This window comes from Palaemon carinicauda, chromosome 7 (assembly GCF_036898095.1).
Source record: "Palaemon carinicauda isolate YSFRI2023 chromosome 7, ASM3689809v2, whole genome shotgun sequence".
Classification (NCBI taxonomy): Eukaryota; Metazoa; Arthropoda; class Malacostraca; order Decapoda; family Palaemonidae; genus Palaemon; species Palaemon carinicauda.
This window is the reverse complement of record NC_090731.1, coordinates 82,944,500-82,963,882: the sequence shown is the minus strand read 5'-3', so window position 1 is coordinate 82,963,882 and position 19,383 is coordinate 82,944,500. Positions and strand designations below refer to the sequence as shown.

The window sequence follows — 19,383 nt, the reverse complement described above, 5'->3', positions numbered from 1 at the left end:
CCACCAAAGCTACTGTAAGGGGCTTCAGTCCTAGTAACCCATTCAGGTTTACAAATTTCTGTAAACTTACTACTAACATAAGAGCAATCACAAACACTATCGAACAACATTTTAGCAGTGACAAAACCTCCCTTATTATTCATTACCTTTACCTTAGCCGTTTGTAATACAGTCTTATTACTATAGTGGCCTGACAACATACTAGTTGAGGGAGGTGCCACGTGATCACCATTTTCTACATTTGTTTGGGGGCCATATTCACCTTAATGCCACACATTACTACATTATGGCCACCTTGACACTTAGTACACCTTACTTTACAATTTTTAGAAATATGGCCCCTATTCAAACATTTAAAACAAACACCTAATTCTCTTATCTTATCATACCTCTGCTGCCCATCCAATGCTAAAAACTTGTGACACCTTTCAGATTTATGGTTTAGCTTCGTACAAAAAACACAATTTGAACCTTCACTTTGAGAAACCGCATGTAAGGCAGAGGTTGTATACAAATTATCTCTGGCATCTTTACTATTAATATTCTTTCTTTCCTCATTTCTACCATGAGGCCCAGAAGCTGGGATATTTTTTCTGTACATCTCACTTCTTTCTAGCACTTCTATTTCCCTTTTAAGCCACTCTAACAACCATTCAAGACCACTTTCATGGCCACTACACTCTCTTGACCATTGTAGCCTTAACTCCATTGGAAGCCGAGACACAATCATAGGGGTTAGGAGAACCTCACACTGCTTGCCTGTTACTCCAAGGGCATCTAAGCTTCCTGTACGCTTTATGACTTCATCCCGAAGTCTCCAAAGTTGTTTTGTGTAGCTCTTACCTTGGTTGACAGGTACTTGAAGGGAAAGAAGAGCTTAGACATGTGCATGAATAATGCACTCAGACTTGCCAAATCTTTCCTTGATTAATTCGACAACTGTTCTATAGCTGCACTGGTGTGTGGCACGCCTTGCACCCCATCCTTGGCAGGACTGTCTAACAGGGATAGCAAGTAGGTCAACTTACTAATGACTGGTAACTCTGTGTTGTCTATGGGGGACGAAAACTGGTCCCAGAAACTCTGCCATTGGGTTATTTCGCCATCAAATCTTGGTAATTCTAGTTTTGGCAGCCTTGCATGAATGGATGCTGCACTTGCAGGACTAACACGGTCGTCATCGCTGATGCCTGCTGCCGAAATATCCTTAAGCCTATTTGCACATCGCAGCCTAGTCTGCCTAGCCCTATGCCGTGCACGATCTGCTTGTTCCAAGTAATTTTCTAATTCCTCAGGTTCGAGTTGTATTTCTAATTTATCCTGCACTTCTTCTAGTTTAAAGAGTCTTTTATCCATCTCTTCTAGAGCGTCTACTAATTCACTTGAGGTAGCAGGTGGGTTCGGACTAGTAGGTCCTCTATTTTATTACTAACTCTAGTCACCCACCCCTCAGCCGCTGCCTTTGCCCTATGTAACTGCTCCATTATAACTATATCACTGGGTGCAGTTTCTAAAGAGTTACTGATAGTTCTTACCGGGTACTAATAGTTCTAATTCCGGGTTCTGGTCACCAAATGACCACTATAGGGACATTACTATGAATCACTAAAGCTTAGACAGTAACTTTCATAGGTTGAATCACACGCGGCTCCTTCTTCTTCTCTTTAATTTCCTCTCAGCAAACCACAAACTTTATAAACAATAACAACATTTAAAATCATCAGAGAAAATAACGTTCACTGATCTCAAATAAACTAAGAATAATGTCTTATAATTTGTGTATACTTTCAGCAATTAATTAAGGATCAAATCATTAAAATATATAGAAATAAATGCCAGAGAATGTGAGCGAAATAATTTTGGAACGAGGGAAGCTACTGAAAGAAAAGGGCTAACAGCAAATTACTAGAGGCATGACTAAAATTAATGACTAATTCTGCATGACATGATATTAATATTTGACACCCTTAAATCTCCACAGGAGACGAGTATAGAGTTATATAATCAATTCTAGGAGATATACTATCTCCTGTTGATGTGATAAAACGATGCACGAGGGTAAACGGGGATAATGTATGAAAGTATACTAAAGCGCCTAAGATAGGTAGCCTAGCGCGGGGCAAGAACTCAGTTACCTAAATCTCCAAAACTCTAACATAAGAGGAAGAGGAAATTTGAATGCATAATCATATCTTCACTTGTATAATTGTGCCAAAATAGCTATCATTCATTAAAGCTAAAAACCGGGAATGTCGTTCTGCTGACTAAATAAAGCATGCGTGACGAACGACAGCGCCCAACATGGCGCCTCCGGTGACTGGCCATGCTCCATAAAACACGTTAAATTATACTAATTTCACTATGAAGCAGGAGCTAAAAATTTTACACTGTAAAGATTAAATACTCAACTTTCCAGAGGCAGAAGATGCTGGAGAATGCATAGAAAATCCTCTCAAGAACGATCAAAAACGTTAGACAACAGGGAAAACCACCGTGCGAGATCGCTACCAAATAAGGAATGAGCGCCATCTTGGAACCATGTAATAGTACGGGAGGAAGGGTAACCTTGATAATGGCTCTCTTTCAGTTTCGCCACTTTTCCCCCTCGAAGCGAAAACGCTATTCGGGGTGAAGATTGCCATGTGTCGTATCAAGATATACGTCCCCTGATATTATGTGATATCCTTAAGAAAAATTTTAAGGATATTCGCGCCAGGAGTTAGAATTCTGGAGACCTAAAGGTCAATTCTCTGGGAATATCATTGTAGCCAAATATCCCTTAGAAAGCTACCTATAGAAGCCTTCCATCAGGACGACATGGCTTGAGCCTAAAAACTCTTCTAGCTAGTTAGGCAAAATTATACTAGTGAATATCACATTTACACATAATATTTCCTCTTCCAAAAATAACGTTTCTTTCGTATACGATAGGGCCTCGGTGGTATCACTCGTAGCCAAGATCCCCACTCGAGTTAGGGTAGCCTAACCCGTTTTAGTATACTTTAGTAACGTTAATCCCCCGTTTAACCTCTAGTATCGTCTCTATTAATTCGGTCGGGGATATATATATCCCCTAGAATTATTGGTATAATTCGATACGCTTCTCTTTTAGAGAAAAGTGGATAAACCCTTCTTCCCCCCTGAATGCCGCTATCCCAGGCGACAACCCTATCTTCCTTCATCGCCAATGAGTAGTTAACTCCAGCTTGACTTGGATAGTGTTTTACCGTCGATCTTCTTTGCCGGCGAGTATTCCGGCCTTGAAGCATGACAGTAACTCAGGGCGTATTATCTTGTAGCCGACAACGTCATCGACAGAGGAATAGTGGTTCCTCTGCTGGCTACAGAATTGTCAGCAAAGGAAGGTAGGCTTCCCTTGTCTACAACCGAAAATGGGCTGCATAATTGCCGCTACCTTTCTCTCTTGTGGACTAGAAGACATGTCTTATATCCGGCAATGCCACTGGATAGGGAATTGCTAGGCTTCCTTGATTTACAGCCGAAAGTAGGAGGCATACTTGCCACCACCTTTCTCTTCTGTAAAATATAAGACCCTATCCCTCCCCCTTCTGTCCTTTAGTGTCAGCCTAGCCGTCACAAATGTCCTTTGACCGGTATTCTACAATCATCCCCGCTTGCCGGGCTGACTGGGTTACCAGCCAGGTTCCTACAAACGGCGGTTAGGTTACCGCTTCGACCAGCTCCCTAACGGAAGCAAAGCTCCGGGAAAGGTTGAGCCGGCCCTGATGGCTGCTAGTGGGAAACCCATCATACTGTTGAGAATTCTTCAGTCCTTGTAACTGGCAGTACAGCCGGCAAAAGAATTTGTGGCTGGATGGAAGCTAGAATCAAGGTATTCCTCCCCTTCCATTTGAATTCTCATTCTGGGAAGAAGGCTGTAGAAGGCAATAGCCCCTACACTCCCAATTATTGTACTAAACTATAAAAATTTGGGAGTCCTTCTTCCCATTCTATCTCTCTCCCTATCAGTTTGAGCTGGCCCTGACGGCTGCTAGTGGGAAACCCTTCATACTGTTGAGAATTCTTCAGTCCTTGTAACCGGCAGTACAGCCAGTAAAAGAATATGTGGCTGGATGGAATCTAGAATCAAGGTATTCCTCCCCTTCCATTCTCATTCTCATTCTGGGAAGAAGGCTGTAGAAGGCAATAGCCCCTACACTCCCAATTATTGTACTAAACTATAATAATTTGGGAATCCTTCTTCCCATTCTATCTCTCTCCCTATCAGCTAGTGCCGCCAGGTACTAGCCTAACCTGGTAGTATACCGGTGAAACTACAGTATAAGACAATACAGTAGCCAGTATTCCTGCAGTATAACAATACAGCAGTTAGAAAACCACAGTATATAATGATACACTAGTATAAAATTTCCAACATACTCCGTGCATCCTTTCACAGTCTATTGTTGAGACCGATTAAGATGTTGAGGTGAAGTATTCCTTCAACATCCTGATGAATCCTAGATCATCGGGACACCAATTATTACCATTCAGTATTAATATTCTACAAGTGGAGGAGTTAGTGTAAATATTCACAGACTCCGGCTCTATGTACAAGAGTTATTCCACTCAGTATTTTCCCTAATGAGGAAATTAAAAATATTAATATTGTAGGAGGTCACAGCAATTGCCTGGAGAAGGAACACAGATATGTCTTTCCTACTTCTTTTCTAGCTTACTATCCTAAGCTATTATTAATAAAAGTAAGTAATACTATTGTTAAGCATGTGTATTTATATCAATGATATAAAACGGATTTTGAGCGAAGCGAAAAATCTATTTTTGGGTGAGATAGCCATGACGTCCTGATGGAAGGCTCCTTTAGTAGCTTCCTGAGGGTATATATGTCTACAGTGTATATTCCCAGAGAATTAAACCAAAGGTTATCACAGAATTCTAACTTCTGGCGCGAGTACCCTAAAGATTTCCCTTTAGGATATCGTATATCAACAGGGGATGTATGCTTTGACATGCCACATGGCTATCTGCACCCCACACAGCATTTACGCTTCGAGGGGGAAAGGTGGCGAGATAACTGAGGAGCCGTTCCAAAGTTATCCTCCTATGTTACTGTTACGGTACCTCGCGACGTATACAAACGGCAGCCATAGCTGTCCGCCATATTGTGTGACGTCACGTCCGTCCTCATTCTAAAATCTAGCGATCTACCAGCCTCCACGATACAGTATGGCAGGGAGGGGCCTGGCAGGCTGAACTGGAACAGTAAGGGCGGGTCCATCAGGACGTCATGGCTATCTCACCCAAAAATAGATTTTTCACGTCGCTCAAAATCCGTTTTTTGAGCTCAAGCCATGACGTCTTTATGGAAGTGTACCAGAGAATTAGTGTATCGTGGTATTTCCCCATTTCAAGTGCCTTCTACTTCAAACGATATTCCTATGGTCTGGTGACCGTAGAGACCGTGACACCTCCGTTAAATGTCACTACCAGTGGCATAACAATGACATGGCTTCCTGCCCCCCTGGCAGGGAAGTCCTGTTTGGACAAGAGGAACATCTCGAAGTAATCTGACGAAGATAAACTCAACTGGATGAGAAGATCGTGCCGGTCTCGAAGACAGATCAGAAGGTTAAATATTTGTGTAGGAACAATATTATACTGCTAGGTGAGTGTATATTAGACAGTAGGTATATTATGCATAATATAACCATAAAAATAGGGGCAAATAAAACAGTAACAGCAATATATTTTCATATGGAAAAGAGGAGCGAAATAAGATGCATATGGTAATTAAAATAATTATTTTATTTGAGAAAATTGCATGGAATTATAGATAATTATTTACAGTAATAATATCGAATAACAGACATAGATTTCCAATAAAGACGGTGATGTGGAATCTGAAAAGGAAAATTTTTGCCTTTATACACATAAGTTCCCAGGGGAACGAAAGTCTTTAAATTCTCTATACACTTTATGTCCAGGAACATGTGGCACACATGTAAGAGTCTATGTCACTTCACCTCGATGAAGAACAGTCTATTAGTGACACTAAGTGTCCCTTGAAATCACTATGTATCGCACTAGGGTCAACACAGGCACCCATTGAGTTAGAGTCCCGAAATAACTCGCTGTTCTACGCAGCTCTAAACAGCAGGTTTCATTACACTGCCTGCCGCTACCACAAATCTTTTGATCTCATGCACCTGCTTCGCATAGTGTTTGAAGAACACTCTCGAGGATTTCCAGCCTGTGACGGATCGGAGGCTTTCGAAATCCATTCCTTGGAAAAAATTCAGGGAAGAGGCGACTTTCCTAGGATCATGACCTGTGGGTGTACTGTCAGGATCCGCTCTGCGAATAAAGTAGGTGATTTTCACTCTTAGTTGTTTAAGTGACAGGTCACTACCCAAAGTTTCTCCCTTAAAGAGTTGTCCTCCACCAAAGTCTGAAGTTCTTCGAAGATAGACTTTAAGACTCTCCACTGGGCACAGAGAGACATCTTCCTTCAGAGGGAAGATTCTCCAAGGCCCCCATCTCTTGGTGGGGAGTTAATTTTTGGCGAGAAACGTGGGGTCAGGGAAGAGGGTAAGTTTCCCTGTGTCAGCAAACTGTATTTGGCCCTCTTCTCTTAATAATGCCACTATTTCACTGACTCGGGCTCCCGGGGTGAGAGCAAAAAGGAAAATTAGTTTTTGAGTCAGGTCTTTCAGAGGGCAAGATTCGTTGTCCAGGCTAGAAGCAAAATGAAGCACCTTATCCAGGGACCAGGTGATGGGTCTCGGTAGGGGTGCAGGACGGAATCTAGCACATGCCTTCTGAAGTTTGTTGAAGATTTTGTTGGACAAATCTATTTGGAAGGTGTACAGTAGTGGTCTAGTCAAGGCCAATTTGCAAGTGGAAATCGTGTTGGCTGCCAAGCCTTGTCCATGAAGGTGAATAAAGAAGGACATGCAAAAATCTATGGAGATTTCCGTAGGATTTTTTGCCTTGACAAAGGACACCCACTTCTTCCAGGATGATTCATATTGCCTTCTGGTAGACTTTGTTTTGTATTCCTCTAGGAAGTCTAAACTTTTCTTCGAGATTCCAAACCTTTTCTTCACGACAAGGGATAGAAAATCATAAGATGAAGGTCTTGGACTTTCTTTGATGAATCGAAGACAGTTGACTTCTGCACCTGTTGGGAGAGAACTGGGCCCGGCAGGGGGATCAGCTTGGGCTGTAGCTCCAGGACTAGGGGAAACCAGTTGCTCCGAGGCCACTTGGGGGCTACTAGGGCTGCTGTCCCTTTGAAGGTTCTCAGTTTGGAGAGGACTTTCAGCAGAAGGTTGGGTGGAGGGAACATATAAATATTGGACCATCTGTTCCAGTCCAGGGACATGGCGTCCACTGCTTCCGCTTTGGGGTCCTCGTAAGGGGCCACATATCGAGGAAGTTGCTTGTTGTCGTTCGTCGTGAAGAGATCGATCTGTAGTTCCAGGACTTGACGAGAGATGAAGGAGAATGATCTTGCGTCTAGGGACCATTCCGACTCTATGGGGCTTGTCCTTGATAGAGCGTCCACCGTCACATTGCGGAATCCTTGTAGGTGAACTGCAGACAAGTGCCATTTCTTCCTGTCCGCCAGGTGGAAGATGGGTAATAGCACTTGGTTTAGGTGGGGCGATCTCGAGCCCTGATGGTTGAGACATCTGACTACCACAGAGCTGTCCAGAGTTAGACGAATGTGTATCGAAGGACCCGGAGATAATTTCTTCAGAGTGAGAAGAACCGCCATGGCCTCCAAGATGTTGATGTGAAACGTCTTGAACAGGGGAGACCATGTTCCTTGAACTTGTCGTTGATGGGAGTGACCCCCCCAACCCTCCAGAGAGGCGTCCATGTGGATGTTGATCGACGAAGGCGGAGGTTGAAGAGGAATGGATCTTTTCAAGGTCCTTGCTTCTGACCATGGTCTTAGAAGTGAGCGAAGCCTGTTCGGTAGGGGTCTTTTGAGATCTCTTCAGGCTATGGATGCGTTTCGTTTCCAGACTCCTGAGGCATCCTTTACCTGTGCTCGTAGCACTGGGTTTGTCACTGAGGCGAACTGTAGGGAGCCAAGTACTTGCTCTTGCTGTCGTCTTGAGATCTGTTTGGATTTGAGAAGTCTTTTGACAGACCCGGCTATTTCCTTCAATTTCTTCAGTGGGATGGAAAGGCAGTGTGACTGAAGATTCCAGTGGATTCCCAACCATTGGAACTTCTGAGCTGGAAAGAAGCGAGACTTCTTGGTGTTTATTTTGAAACCCAGATGTTCCAGGAACTGGGTCACCTTTCTGCAGGCTCGCAAACAGTCTTCTGGCGATGTCGACCAGACCAGCCAATCGTCAAGGTAGGCCATCACCTGGACGCTGGTGGACGATTGTGTCTGCTAGCTTGGTGAAGATTCTTGGAGCCACGTTGAGCACGAAGGGCATGGCCCTGAAGGCGTAACTTCTTCTTTGGAGCCTGAATCCTAGGTAGGAGGAAGCGTGGTGGTTCATTGGGATGTGCCAATAGGCGTCCGCCAGGTCTATTGAAACCGTGTAGGCCTTGTGAGGCAGTAGGGCTCTTATCTTTTGAAGAGTCAGCATCTTGAATTTGTTGTTCGCAATGAACTTGTTGAGGGGGGACAAGTTGAGAATGACTCTGAGCTTGTCTGAGTCCTTCTTGAGAACACAAAACAGTCTTCCTTGGAACCTGGTAGACTTTACCCTCTTGATCACCTTCTTGTTCAAGAGTTCCAGGACATATTCTTCCAAGAGGGAGGTTGATGGTTGGAAGAATTGGTGAAGGTTGGAGGTTGCTGTGTTCAGCTCCAACCCAGTCCCTTCTTGATTATGCTGTGTGCCCAAGGATCGAAGGTCCAGCGATCCTGAAAGTGGCGGAGTCTTCCTCCCACCGGAAGCACTTCATTGCTTCTGGTTTCCCGAGGGTTTGCCCCGTCGGCTGCTAGCTCCCCTTCCTCCCCTGCCCCTGGAGGGACAGCAAGAGGGGTCTCTGCCAGAGCCTCTACCTCTGGGACGAAAGGTAGTGGATTGCCTCTCGTAGGCAGGAGTGAAGACCGGTGATTGGGACACCACCGGCTGGGGGACCAACTGAAAGGTCTGTTGTGGCTGTGCCACTACTTGGGGAGTAGCGGGAGCCGGAAACTGGCGTTTTGGTTGGCGCTGCTGGGGCCTAGGCTTGGAGGATTTCCTCTTAGGCTGTGGACCTTTATCCTGAGAGGACATTCTTTTGCGGGACATGCCCCACTTACTGAGAAGGTTCCGGTTCTCAGTGGCGGCTTTGTCCACAATCTCTTTCACCAGAGCCGACGGGAAGAGATGTTTGCCCCAGATGTTGGAGGAGATTAGTTTCCCGGGTTCGTGTTTTACTGCTGCGTTGGCAAACACGAACTCTCTACAGGCTCTCCGGGCCTTGATGAAGCTATATAAGTCCTTCATCACGGTCACTAGGTGGGTCTTTGCGAGAACCATATAGAGGTCTGGGACCCTAATGTCCCCGGCCATAACTTCAAGCTGAATCTGATGGGGTAGGGAGGTGGCTAGCCTCTCCTTGGTGTCCTACTCCCGACGAATAAGGTGGTCATTCAGCTTGGGAAGATCTTCGTTAAACTGACGACCAGCAGCGTCAGGTTCCAGTTTCCCAACCGTAAAGGTAAACTGGATGTCTTTCCAGAATCTATCGTCGGGGGGAAGTGCGAGGGAGAGAGGCCTACACTCCTCCAGGGTAGGGCAGGGCTTTCCTTCCTCCACCGCCTTCATGACCGCATGGAAGGCCTTTTCCACAAAGGGAAAGGTCGTGGTAGAGGGAGCAAGAAAGGACGGGTGTTTCATGCTCAATGCCGGCATCTTCGAGTTGGTGAAACCTCGGCTCTTGAGGCAGTCGGCCAGCATGGCTTGGGCTTTTGAGTGATCGAACACGATCACTTCTTTGGGTTCGGTCTCCTCCTTGGAGGCCGGCTCGGACCTGAGTCGGACGTAACAGTCCGGATAAGCCTCGAAGCTGGGGAAGAATTCCACTTCTTCTAAGGGGATGGTGCCCAGCTTGTCATTAATAAAGATTTTGCCAGTTATAACTGGCATATGCTCGGCATACCTCCAGGGATTAGACTTCGAGCAGGGGGGAAGATCCTTAACCGAGATCTTTTTCGATTGCTTCCAACCCATGAAATGGCGTTTGAGCTCCTCTTGGTTCCTACGGAGCCTTTCGTCCATCAGTGCCACCAGCGCCTGGATGGCATCTTCAGTGGCTGGTAGCACGAGCAGCGAGGCGGCAGAGGTAGAGGGGACTGGCTCCTCGACCACGACAGGAGCTACCGAAGGTGTTTGGGCGACCTCGCCTTCTGTATCAGGGAACTCCACCTGATCCTCATCTTCCTCCAGATCCTCACCCATGAAGGTCCTCTCGGTGTTGTCGGACACTTTCGACATCTTCTCGACCTCGTCTAAGTTACATTTTCGGAGTGCAGCTGAAAAGTCAGGTTCAACCACAAGTTGAACGCAGGGGATCTCATCCCGGGGATCACAGAATCTGCCGAAGCTTTTGGGAAAAGCAGGGTCCTCATCTTCTCATTGGGGATATAAGGCCCGGTGGCGTTCTTTTGGAAACCGCGCACCCACCTGCACAGTTTCTCTCGAGCGATGTCCCTGGCCTTCGCGGACGGAGGGTTATCGAACGCCTCATCAAGAAGGCCTTGGAAGATGGAACAGGTCTGCAGATCCCAATACTTGAGATTCCCTTTCTTTGCTACACAGGGGGCGTGGGTCCGGCACGCCAGATGTCCGTAGAAGTCCGGGCGGCAAACTCCGCAGAAGGAGCTCTCACACTTCACGTACTCCTCCTGTAAAAGAAAGAGACAATGAGTACATGGATGGCATAAGCTATGACTTACATTAATCTTAAAGAAAGATTTAAATAGATACTTATAAACTATAAGATTCATTTCATTACGAGCTCAGGATAGGTGAGCTAGAAAGGAAGTAGGAAGACACATACTTGTGAGTCCCGTCCAGCCAATTGCCGGGACATTTACTGTAGTCAATTCCTTAGGACCTGTAGGGTTCTAAAGGAGGGAAGAGCATCCAGTTGGATGAGCCAAGCATAGGCTTCCATTACCAGGAATTGATTACAGAGAGGTGAAGACCTGAGGTCATTCAGATCCAAGGGAGAAAGAGGGGGGAAAATAGGATAAACCCCCTTCTTTTGGGATTGATCCCGGCAAGAGACTGCACTAAGAAGCACAGGTTATATTGGAAGTGTTTTACTGTACAACCGTATACAATAGTCGCTGTTTAAAGGTATGAAATACCAGAGAAAGAGCGGCTAGACCATCCGGCTACACAATAGTGACTGCCGGCACGGAGGAGGGGTGCTTGTCGGTCGTAAGCCGCGGCTAGTAATGACGGCAGACCGACGGCAGGCCGGAGGCCCGTCCAGCGTTGTGAATCCATCCATGGCCACACGTTAAGCGGCAGAGAGATAGGAGACACTAGAGAAAAGGCGATCGCCGACACGACGGCAGGGATTGCCGGCATGACTTTGGATCGCCGGCACGACGGCGGATCGCCGGCACGACTGCGGATCGCCGGTACGACGGCGGATCGGCGGCACGACGGCGGATCGGCGGTACGACGGCGGATCAGCAACACGACGGCGGATCGCCGGCACGACAGAGGATCGGCGGCACGACGGCAGATCGGCGGCACGACGGCGGATCCCCGGCACGACGGCGGATCGCCGGCACGACGGCGGATTGCCGGTACGACGGCGGGTCGCCGGCAGGACGGCGGTCTCCGGCAGCCGGCGGGCTGTTGGCATTGGTAAACTTTAGCTGACAACATTCGATGGAGCAGGAAGGCTACCTGAGATGTCGGCGGTTAGCGCCGGCAAGTGTAGGCGGCAGTGGACCGGCATCAGGATAGGGAGAGAGAAAGGTAAGGAGGAAAGGTAAAGGAAGGGTAATACCCGATACCCAACCGGCCTTCCTCCGGAAAGAGTGCTCTCATGATAGGAGGGGATATGCCTATCATCCGGCGGCAGGGTGCCGGCAGACGGCTAGATGCCTGTGGTAACCCAAGGGAGGATCAGAGGGCACTCAAAGAGGGAGATCTTCCGCCGGCAGGCCGGCCGCCGACACTACCCCATAGTTCAGCTATGAAGGGGAAGTTTAGCAGAGCGGCCCACCTAGCTGAGAAACACAGCTAATCCCACCACTCTCCCCAGAGGAGGAGTTGTAGGACAGCGGACAGAGGTGTGAAGGCAAGCCAACACAGGGATAGAGCAGGAGGGGGTTAGGGGTCCTTAGAGAGAGTAGAAGGGGTGGTTACAACCCTTACACTCCCAAGGGGTGGGGGAATCTGTTGGGTGCCAGCCCGACTGGGCAGGAGAGAACGCTCTCCAGCCTAGGGAGGGCTAGCTCAGATCAGGTACAGCACTAGTGTACTGTCCTAAACTATAATAAAGCAGAATCCCCCAAGGCCTAACCTAAACCAGGAAACCCATTCTCCTAGGTTAGGGAGGGCCGGAGAAGGACAAATCGCTAGGCTGCAGGGAGGAAGGGACGTGTCCCAACCAAGTGCAGTCTAGGGGGAAAAGCAGAGCCTTTCCACCTTCAGCCTCGGTCGAAACCTTAATGAGAAGACGTTCTCTTAAGGTGGACTGGGGTGAACGATAGGTACTCTGGAGTTCTGTCCGATCTCACGCCATGAACAATGGCAGGGAGGAGGGAAGAACAACCTAGCCTAACCTACCCGAATTCTATCCTGGGTAAGAGGGCTAGGGTAAGCATAGCTACCCAGAGGGAGGTTACCCGGAGGTAATAGGGGAGATAAGGAAGCATACAAGGGCCCCAACGTTGGGTTAGGGGAGTGTGTCTATTGAAGGACCACGCCCGATCCCTTGTATGATCCCTAGAAGGCGAAAATACATGTGCAACACTGAATCTTGTATGTAAAAATGCCTATATCTTCATTTAAAACTAAACACTAGGAACACTTATTATATCATGCAGGAAGTAAACATGAACACTAGGCTGCGGCCTAGGGATAGGCTAGTAGGCTAGCATGGGGGTCTGCTAACTGAGTTCGCCGAAGAATACTATCAGCATAATATAACTAATTCCTAGCAATGAAGACTAAATAACTAATAATATTAAATTAGTTATGAGACCGGGTGGGCTGCTCTGGCTAACTAGTTAAAGCATTCGAAGCGAACAGCGGCGTCGTAACATGATGCCTCCGGTCAAGGCACAGCTCCGCCACAAAACACAGGATTTAAGGATAAAAAATCGTTACTTTACGGCCAGAGCTTATTTAAACAATACAAGAACATGGTACTCAACTTTCCAGAAGAAGGTGAGGCTGAAGGTTGCGACATGGCGACAAAAATCGATCACTGGGATAAAAACCAAACGTTGTAGATTGCTACAAAGAAAGGAATGAGGACGGACGTGACGTCACACAATATGGCGGACAGCTATGGCTGCCTTTTGTTTACGTCGCGAGGTACCGTAACAGTAACGTAGGAGGATAACTTTGGAACAGCTCCTCCGTTATCCTGCCACCTTTCCCCCTCGAAGCGTAAATGCTGTGTGGGGTGCAGATAGCCATGTGGCGTGTCAAAGCATACGTCCCCTGTTGATATACGATATCCTAAAGGGAAACCTTTAGGGTACTCGCGCCAGAAGTTAGAATTCTGTGATAACCTTGGGTTTAATTCTCTGGGAATATCCACTGTAGACATATATACCCTCAGGAAGCTACTAAAGGAACCTTCCATCAGGACGTCATGGCTTGAGCCCAAAAATAACCTTATACTCATTTCACCCTTTCTTTCCTTACAGGAGGAGCCTAAGGTGAAGTGTGCAGTCATATTCTGCAACCACAAGAGTAAGGACTTTTGTGGGCACACGGTGTGCAGGTCTCATGCCCCCTGCTCCATCGTAACTGAAACCCTGAGGTATTGGGACCCGAAGGGTTGCACCGTCTGCTCGGCTCTGATGACTGGGGGATTTGGTGAAGATATCCCTGAGACTACGAAGTCAAGGGATGCAGCAAGAGAAACTCTTCGGAGGTGGGTAAGAGGGTTCCAAAAGAACTCTCCTGGACCTTACCTACCTAATGAAGCTATGAGATGCCTTCTCTTCCCTAAGGCCCAATCCGACGCGGTTGTGCCCCAGGTACAGGTCAAGCCTCCCTTCATTCAGCTGACGATAGAGGCGGACATCAATAAGGCACTCGAAGGCATGGACATCCACCAGGAATGAATGTCGGAGGTGTCTACCAACACCGAAAAGGACCTTCTACAAGAAGATCCTGAAGAAGAGGTGGCTCAATCACCCACGGAGGAAGAAGGATCCGTATCTACGATAACTGAACACCCTCAGTTTTCTGTGACGGCATATCAACCAGTGCCGTCAACTTCTTCAACCCCAACTCACCATCCTGATCCACTGATAGCCAGGAACAAGGCGCTCCTAGAGCAAATTCAACAGATGATGGCAGTATTTCGCAAGGAACAACAGGAGATTAAGCAAGATCTCAAAGAGACGAAGAAGGAAGTAAGAGAAGTGAAACGCCCGGGCGCTTTCAAAGGCTTTCTTAAGCCTATTAAGGTCTCTGACTTACCTCAATGCTCTGAAACAAATAACTGGAGGTATGCGGAGCATATGCCCATGATGGATGGGAAGCTTTACATCTCCGAGAAATTGGGGGCCAAACCCCTTGAAGATCTCCAATTCTGGCCTAACCTATCGGCATACCCAGATTGTTACGTGAGACTGCGGGATGACCAGCATCTCGTGAGGAGACAGAACCAAAAGAGGTCATGATCTTTGAGTATGACAGGGCACAGGCTCTCCTGTCCAAGACCCTAGAGAGAGCCGGTTATACCAACTCCAAGGTTTCAGCATTGAGGAAGAAGCATCCTACCTTCATTGCTACTTCCTTTAGAGCTTTCCCCTTTTCGGCCAAAGCTCTCAACTGTGTGTTGAAAGCAGTCGATGCGGGCAAACCATGCCTAGTGCTAGAGGAATGGAACAAGGTTCATCTAACCTTCTCAGTGTCTAAACTGGATCCGGAGATAGCAGGTCAACTGTTCAATGAGAACCTTCTAAAACTGCCAGAGCATCTTTTGAGAAGGGAACAGGAGATAAAAGAGAGACTAGCCACTTCTTTGTCTCTTCAGAACTGTATGGAAATGTGTGTAGGCCTTTCCAATACCCCAGATATGTACATGGTCCTAGCCAAGACTCACATGGGTACCCTTGTCAAGGACATGTACGCCTTCGTCAGGTCCAGGAGGACCTGTAGAGAGCATGTGTTTGCCGCAGCAACGGTCAAACACGAGCCTAGGAAGCTGATCACTTCATGTATCTGGGGTAAGGACCTCTTCCTAAAAGAAGTGGTTCAGGAGGTCATCGCAAAAGCCGCCATGGCGAATAGGAACCTTCTCCAGAAGTGGGGCATGTCTTCTAAGGGTATATCCTCAGACGCTGGTCCCAAACTGAAAAACAGGAAGACAAAAAAGCCACGCAGGCCTGCACAGCCTCCAACCATGACCATGACCACAGTGCCCCAAATGGTAGCTCAGCCGCAAACCACCTTCCAGATGGTGCCCCAGCAGCTAGTAACTCAATCACCGGTGTTTAATCCAGGCTTTGAGAGGCACACAACTATCTTTCGCCATAAAGGTAGAGGCTCAAGAAGAGGCTCCTCAAGAAACCCCTCAAGGAGTAGAGGAGGACGTGGTCACGGAAGTAAATCCTCAGGAACATCTCAGCAATGAGATGCTCCAGGTCAGAGGAAGACTCTTCCACTTTCGGGATCGTTGGACCTTCTATCCCTGGGCCCACAGCCTAATCAAGAATGGACTCAGTTGGAAATGGAACTAAATTCCTCCCCCTTTTCCTCAATTCCTCCAATACTCCACCCCCTTATTGGAAGAATATACCTCAGAACTCTTGAACAAAAAGGTAATAAGAAAAACGAATTCCATCAAATTCCAGGAAAGGCTGTTTTGTGTTCCCAAGAAGGACTCGGTCAAACTCAGAGTCGTTCTAGACAAGTTTCCACACAACAAGTTCATCGAGAACAAAAGGTTCCGGATGCTTACCCTGCAACACATAAGGACCCTGTTACCGAAAGGGGCGTACACAGTCTCAATAGACCTGGCGGATGCTTATTGGCACCTACCAGTCAGCCGCCCCTTCTCCTCATTCCTAGGATTCAGGCTACAGAAGACAAAATATGCTTTCACAGCCATGCCCTTCGGGCTAAACATAGCCCCAAGGATATTCATGAAACTTGCGGATACAGTCGTCCAACAGCTGCGCTTAGAAGGCATTCAGGTAGCAGCATACCTGGACGACTGGCTGGTGTGGGCAGCATCCAAGACAGCCTGTCTACAGACAGCCACAAAGGTGACCCAGTTCCTAGAACACCTAGGCTTCAAGATCAACCACAAGAAGTCTCGCCTTTCTCCAGCTCAGGAGTTTCAATGGTTAGGAATCCATTGGAACTTGCAGTCACATCGTCTCTCCATTCCACCGAAGAAGAGAAGAGAGATAGCGGGATCTGTCAAGACTCTACTAAAACTCAAGAAGATTTCAAGACGTCAACAGGAAAGAGTACTGGGCTCTCTCCAGTTTGCAGCAGTGACAGACCCAGTGCTAAAAGCACAACTAAAAGATGCGCCAGGAGTCTGGAGAAGATACGCATCAAACGCTCGAAGAGATCAACAAAGATTGACACCGACCCTACTGCGAACGCTCTTAAGGCCGTGGGCAACAGTCAAGAGCCTGACAAGAACAATTCCCTTACAACCACCTCAACCTTCAGTGGTAATTCACATAGATGCCTCCCTGGAAGGATGGGGAGGCCATTCCCATCAAAGAAAAAGTGCAGGGGAAATGATCGCACCAGTTCAAAACCTTCCACATCAACATCCTGGAAGCTATGGTAGTCTTCCTAATGTTGAAGAAACTATCCCCTCGCAGATCAGCCCATATCAGACTGATCTTGGACAGCGAGGTGATAGTGAAATGTTTGAACCAACAAGGCTCAAGATCACCTCACATCAGTCACGTGATGTTAGCCATCTTCCGCCTGGCAAAGAAGAAGAGATGACACTTATCAGTAGTTCACCTACAAGGGTTCCGTAGTGTGACGGTGGATGCTCTATCCAGGCGAAAGCCGATAGAGACAGAATGGTCCCTAGATGCAGACTAATTCTCCTTCAACTTGGAAAAAGTCCCAGAACTGCAGATCGACCTCTTTGTAACGAACAACAAGAAACTACCTCGATATGTAGCCCCTTACGAGGATCCTCGGGCAGAAGCGATAGACGCCATGTCTCTCAATTGAAACAGATGGAATCACATCTATCTGTTCCCACCAACCAATCTCCTGCTGAAGGTCCTCAACAAGCTAAGATATTTCAGAGGAACAGCAGCAGTAGTGACCCCCAAATGGCCCAGAAGCAATTGGTTCCCTCTAGTTCTAGAACTGAAACTGAAGCTGTTCCCTCTACCAAACCCAGTTCTATCCCAACTGGTTCAGAAGTCGACTCTCTGCGCTTCATACTTGAGAACCAAAAACCTACATCTCATGATTTTCTCGCCTTAGCAGCCAAAAAAAAAAGCTTTGGGATCTCAAAAGATAACATCGACTTTATAGAAGAATACAAGTCAAAGTTAACTAGAAGACAATACGAATCGTCTTGGAAGAAATGGGTTTCCTTCATGAAAACAATGAAACCGACAGAAGTTGCAATAGACTTCTGCCTCTCCTTCATCATCTACCTTCATGAACAAGGCCTAGCTTCCACCACAGTAACTGCGTGTAAGTCAGCTTTGACTAGACCTCTTCTTTACGCCTTTCAGGTGGACCTTTCAAGTGAAATCTTCAATAAGATTCCGAAAGCATGCACTAGACTCAAACCAGCAACCCCTCGGGAGTCCATATCATGGTCTTTGGACAAAGTCTTGCACTATGCTTCGAATTTGAACAATGAGGACTGCACCCTAAAGGATCCAACACAAAAAGTTATATTCCTGTTCGCTATAGCCTCAGGGGCTAGAGTTAGTGAAATAGTGGCCTTATCCAGGAACGAAGGCTATATTCAGTTCACAGAAGAGGGAGAACTGAACCTTTTTCCCGATCCTACTTTTCTCGCCAAAAACGAGCTGCCCACCAAAAGGTGGGGTCCTTGGAGAATCTGTCCTCTGAAGGAAGATGTCTCCTCATGTCCAGTAGAGTGTCTGAAGGTCTGTCTTCAAAGAACTTCATACTTCAAGGAGGGACAACTCTTCCGAGGCAAAACCTCAGGATCAAACCTATCCCTAAAGCAACTGAGGGCAAAACTCACCTACTTTATTCGCAGAGCGGATCCTGACAGTACAACCGTAGGTCACGATTCAAGAAAAGTTGCTTCTTCGTTGAACTTCTTTCAACACATGGACTTTGATAGACTCCGCTCATATACGGGCTGGAAATCATCCAGAGTCTTCTATAAACATTACCTGAAGCAAGTGCACGAGATAAAACACTTTGTGGTGGCGGCAGGTAGTGTTATAAAACCTGTCGTCTAGTGGTGCGATGAACAGTGGACTGATTTGGGACTTAACAGTGTATTGGGTGAACAGGTGTTAGCACCCTCGAGTGTAATACCTTTTAGTGAAATCATTACGGTGATTTATGGATTGTTCCATATAGGTGCAGAGTCTAACCAATAACACCAGTGCCGTGTGAACATTTGTACACAGTGTTGAAGCATATCCAACATCTAAGTGAAATCAAACAATTTAATTTCACAAAATTGAGTGGCATTTACCAATGAACTAATATATGTATATTCTTCCCTTACAGGTTATAAAATATATATATACCAAGATGTTCATATATGCAGGCTAGATTCCTTCTATTGATACATTGCCAATTGTTTTTATATTTTGTCTATGAAAATAAAAAACTAAAATAATGTATCTGCGTCTTCTTCACCCTCAGAAGTATGAATAGAATTGTCCAGAGCCTTTTATTTTCCTAAAATAAAATCTTGTCAGTAGACTTTCTAAAAGAACAACCAGGTAATCTCAAGAAGTTTTCCTCTTGTTCCTACAGAAGTACAAACTTTGAACCCTTATAGTCGAAGTCGACAATTTCCCTGCAGGGGGCAGGAAGCCCTAGGTTAGTTCCAAACTTAGTGGATATGACAAATAACAGTAATGTCATATATATAAGGTCTAGGAGACCATATAAGGAACTCGTTCAAAGTAAAGGCACTTATACAAACCCACAGATATAGTACTTTCAAGTAATTCTCTGGTAAACTTCCATCAGGACAACATGGCTGAACCCAAAAAAATGGATTTTGAGCAAA

At 46.6% G+C, this 19,383-nt stretch overlaps 1 protein-coding gene across 1 annotated transcript; it reads right to left on the bottom strand.

Moving 5' to 3' along the window:
- Positions 1-235: 235 nt before the first annotated feature.
- Positions 236-1,356, bottom strand: LOC137644408 (uncharacterized). Its single transcript, XM_068377388.1, has 2 exons — positions 1,029-1,356; positions 236-858 (listed from the first exon to the last, which is right to left on the bottom strand). The coding sequence occupies exons 1-2, from the start codon at positions 1,354-1,356 to the stop codon at positions 236-238; spliced, it is 951 nt and encodes a 316-aa protein (XP_068233489.1).
- Positions 1,357-19,383: the final 18,027 nt, after the last annotated feature.